Here is a 4,739-nt window from a genome sequence, read left to right on the forward strand (position 1 = left end):
TAGAAATAATACTTCATCCCTTATTAATCAAGATAGGCTTGCAACTATTATCTTTATTATCCATTATCTTATTAATCAAAATAAAAAAGATTATTGAAAAATGTACTTGTGATGTAATCAAAAATATTTTTACAAATAAACCACTATCCAAACAAATTGAATCTTGTGTTTGGACAAATGAGTACATTTTCATGGGAGTATTTTGTTCACCAAAAAAAAAAGGACAGAGTCCATTTCAATATTTTAGAGCCCAGTAAGTTTTATTTTTTCAGCGCCGAACAGGGAAGGCAATAGGTTTAAGCCCAATTCTTTCTCGAACTTCTAAGCCCACTCCAACAAACCCAAAAAACTAAACCCCTTCCCTTCTAATTTCTTAAGCCTCTTCTACCCACCGCTTTCTCCCGCTCCTCTCAATTCCGCCCCCGCCGCAGCCGCCACCTCGTCAGCCGTTACTACCTTGTTTAAGGTCTGTAAAATCCTTTGTAGCCTTTTGTTTTTTGGGTGCCCAGAAATTGTTTCTCTTTTGAGTCTATGTCGTTACTAGAAACAATCATAAAAGCTTCATCCGGCCTGGCTCGGCCGGATTATGAGTCAGAGTACCCTATAGTTCTGAACCCAGACCCCGTTTTCCTGAACCTTAAGCCTGAAAATGAGGACCCAATTGATAGAATACTAGTTAAAAAGGATGATGGTTGGCCGATTGCGCAAAATGATGCTGAAAGAATTGAATTAGGCCGAAATTTCTTCAAGAAGTTGAGAAGAAAGCTGAAGAATGCTAACAGTTTCACTAAAGATGAGTTTTTTGAGATGTTCAATCCATTTTTGGAGAAAAATGGGGAGATATTAGGAATTTCGGCTGAAATTGGAAGGCGGGAGGTAGGTTATAGTGTGAAATTGGTTGAAAAGGTGGGATATTTAATGGGGAGAGATGTGAGGGGCTTAATTTTGGAGGCTTGTATTGTTTTGGAGCTCTGGGATGTTTTGGAGAGTTTGATTGTTAATAAGCTTGTTCTGCATTCCTGTGTTTCTAATTTGGTTAATAATTTGATTGAAAAAAGGAGGTCTGATTTGATTGTGTTGTGCGTTAAGCACATCGGTGACATTCAGACTTACGAAATTATGTGTATTTTGAAGTATTTTTTGTGTCCCTCAAAGGAGGGGTATGAGAGTATGGTTAGTGTGAGGAAGGATTGGGAGAGTCAAGCATTGTTAGCTATTGAAAAGGTTAGTGATAAGAATCTTACTGGGAAGAAATTGAGTGTGGCAAGGGATGCTTCTTTGTTGATTATGGTGGCATATGATGGATTCTCGGTATCAGAATTGTGCTTGCATTATTTGCTAGCGTCAAAGAATGTTGATGATGTGATATTGGCATCTTGTATTAGTAAGTTGAATGGTTTGGAAATGATGAGTTTGATTCAGTATTTGAGCAAGTGGTTGAACAAGTATGAGAGGTTTCCTCAAGTGAGTCCCTGTCCAAAGGCATCTTCATTGTTGGGGCTGAAAGTTTGTGAATGGATTCCAAGTCTTCAAGACGTTGTCAGGTGTCTTGGTTTGGTTATAGATGAGCACTTTTCTTCTTTGGTTCTGCATCCCGAGTTTCATGAGGAGATGAGATCCTTAGGAGGACTGGCTAGTTCTTTAGCTGCAGAAGCAAGGCTCTGTGGTTCTCTGGCAAATTTGACTGAGAGGTTGAGAACAGATCATAGAGGTATTTATATAGAACTTGTAACTACATTAAAATCTACATATTTTTAGTCTTTATCTCAAGGTTGAGTCTGATTTTGATTTAAGCAAGTCTCTGCCGTGCAAAATGAAATGCTTATCCTTCCATTTCAAGTTCGGCCTCTTTGTTTCTGTCCTTTGGATGATTCATTTTAGGGATGGTTTTTTATACATGTAGAACTATTTCAATGATACTTGTATTACTGATAGCGGTAATAGCAATTTCATACGAGGCTTTCTTGAACTAAGAATATGCTACAATTATGGCTGTTACCTCTTTCTATATGGTTGAGGCAGGGAAATGGGGTTCTTGAGATATAATCAAACAAGTTGCTGTCAGTATAGTTCACTTGTTATCAACTAATTATCATCATGGGCCAAAGAAACCGTTTTTTTAATTAAGAAATGTTGTCGTGTTCAATTTGCAACAGGGTCGAACGGGGAATATATGGTTCATTTATGTGTGAGGCCATGCTTTTAGGTTTTTGCACATTGCAGTTTTAGATTGAATGGCACGCGGAAAAATTGACACCAAAGAGACCGAGGGAGAAATTGGGGTCTAATTATTACATACAAATACGTTTTTGATATTTCAAAACTGAAACATTTGTTACTTGTATGCTTGAGTGACTCCAACATCTCAACATTACGGTTTATGTTAAATCCGTATAATGCATGATGAACCATTGTAGTTTGCATATTGAAGAAAAATTTTGGGGCTTAAATAGAAAAATAGTGCCAGTGGCTGTTCTTTGAACCCGAGAAAATATGAGTTCAGTACTGACGAAATGTTTATAGAGTAAGGCAAAATTATGGTTTTCTTAACGCACTTGTACATTTGTCATTTGAGTGAGGAAAAGTTACAACTACTGAAGCAGCAAAGGTGCAGTATTTATGCTGTTGAATGTTTTTTCACAGTTACGTAACATAATTTTAGCTTCGATATGACTCCTTTTAGAAGTGATGACTAGAAGCAGCAAGCTCTGAGGTCACCAAGAAAAAGTTTTCTGGCCACCTAAACAGGAAGCCTTGTGATTGCAATTGACATTGATATGAGAACTTACTATGAGGTCAAATAGAAAAAGTGCATACTGAATTTGGCACGCACTCAGTTATTGTGTTGATAGAGGAAAAACAGAAAAAGAAGTTGTCACTTCAGCAGAATAGACCTTAGTATTCTTCTCCACCTTCACATGACAACTTTTTGCTCTAGTATAGGATATAATCTTTATACTCTACTGTGGAATTTTTTTCTACTATGTATGGAAATTTTATGAGCTTTCTGTCTGCTGTTTTATCTCTCATGGTTACGACTACCAGATTTAGTGTATATGGCTGTATCATCATCCTTCAGTTAAGTTTTCCCATCGATTTTTGAAGTTTTGGGCAAGTCTCTATAGTATTTTGTTTTTTTAATATTGGTGGTTGTTTTGGTGATTGTCATGCATTTCAGCCTAAATCATGTCCATATGCAAATACAGTGTATGCCATTCGATCATCCCATTCTGTAAATATTGGTTAACTTTCTGCTTTTAAAGATTTGCCAAAACGAAAATTTCCAATTTTTAACTGAATTTTGTAATTTTAGCATATGTCATTTACATCCCAATGCATTTTCTGCAGGCTAAAAAACCGCAGAGGTGTGGAATTGGTTGGCAGATTGAGGGGTCATCTTGCTGCCATATAAGATCATTGTTGTAGCAGGTTGCGGGCCTATAGCATGTTGTAACTTGGGAGTGCAGAAGTTTGATTGAGCTGAACAGTGGACAAAAAGAATTCATGGATGTGCTCTGCTTCAACAATTGATTCAGAATGTTTCCAAGTCACAGGACTTGCAACTCTTTTTCCATTTTATGTATCTCTGACACCAAGAAACAGAAAATAGAAAACAACAAAACCTGAGTTTTTCATCAAATTATGGGCTGCACGCAAAAAAACTAGAAATATTGGATTAAGGCGCTACTAAAATGAATTTATATGGAGGAGCAAACAAATGAAGTATTCAAGAACTCCATATGCCTATGGTAAAACTAAACTATAACAATTTATGATTCTTTTTGTTTTTGGTTTCCCCCTCCCTCCCTCTTGACTGCATGTTCAAAGATATACCAATTTAACAAAACTGTTGTTATACTATCTTAGACATTTTCTGAGTAATTTATATGCAAGCATCTCCTAGTGAAAACCTAGAAGTATGAAAAATGGCAATGCTTAATAAGTGAAACAAGAATGATACAACAATTTTGTTTGACAAAGTGTAATCTGAATACAATCACGAGAGATGTTTGATTATCCAATTTCCTTTCCGTTTTAAGGAGAGGGTGGGGGAGAAGGGGTTAAACATATTCTGTACTGAAATATCATCTCCTGTCCTACATTTTAGATTTTTAAATATTTAATGTTCTGTTTTTGTAATATCCAGATCATGCAGTGGTTAAGTATCTCTATGATACTATTGTTAGATAAACATGACAATATTTGAATTTCGGATCAAGAGATTAGTGTTTTAATAAACACAGAGATTAGTGTTATCATTGATTTACCAAAAATGTTATCAAGAAAAATTCCCTTCCATTTTTTCTTTTTAATATACTACTTGAACCCTTTTGCTCCCTTCCCTCCTGATTTTCAAATTGAAGAACCACAAGATAGAAGTCTAATCCCCATCCAACAAGAAGTATTTGATGAGGATGAAATATTTGAATCAGCTCTGCCATGCAAAGCAGGAAACTGCTATAAAATCCCCATGATCCCAAGTACTTTTTTTCACAAGAAACTTTACATACTCAAAACATCAACCATGAGGATAAAGGAGGGAAAGGTATAGTTCTTTTCAATGAACATCCTGGAGTATTATTAGTCTCTTCTTTCTTCTTATGTAAGAGACAAGGGTTGTGCTCCCTGTTCAATTATCATTAATAAAGTGAGTTCTTTTCTGCATTAATATTTGCTGGTTTTTTCTTTGAATATTGAGATTCATGATCATGTGTTATAGTCATTCTTTTCCTTTGAGA

General features: G+C 35.9%; 1 protein-coding gene across 1 annotated transcript; it reads left to right on the top strand.

Annotated features, from left to right (window-relative positions):
* The first annotated feature begins 397 nt into the window (after window positions 1-397).
* Window positions 398-3,640, top strand: LOC113767798. Its single transcript, XM_027311996.1, has 2 exons — window positions 398-1,711; window positions 3,349-3,640. The coding sequence occupies exons 1-2, from the start codon at window positions 532-534 to the stop codon at window positions 3,351-3,353; spliced, it is 1,185 nt and encodes a 394-aa protein (XP_027167797.1). The 5' UTR covers window positions 398-531; the 3' UTR covers window positions 3,354-3,640.
* The last annotated feature ends 1,099 nt before the right edge of the window (window positions 3,641-4,739 follow it).

The sequence above is a fragment of the Coffea eugenioides genome, chromosome 4 (assembly GCF_003713205.1).
Source record: "Coffea eugenioides isolate CCC68of chromosome 4, Ceug_1.0, whole genome shotgun sequence".
NCBI lineage: Eukaryota > Viridiplantae > Streptophyta > Magnoliopsida > Gentianales > Rubiaceae > Coffea > Coffea eugenioides.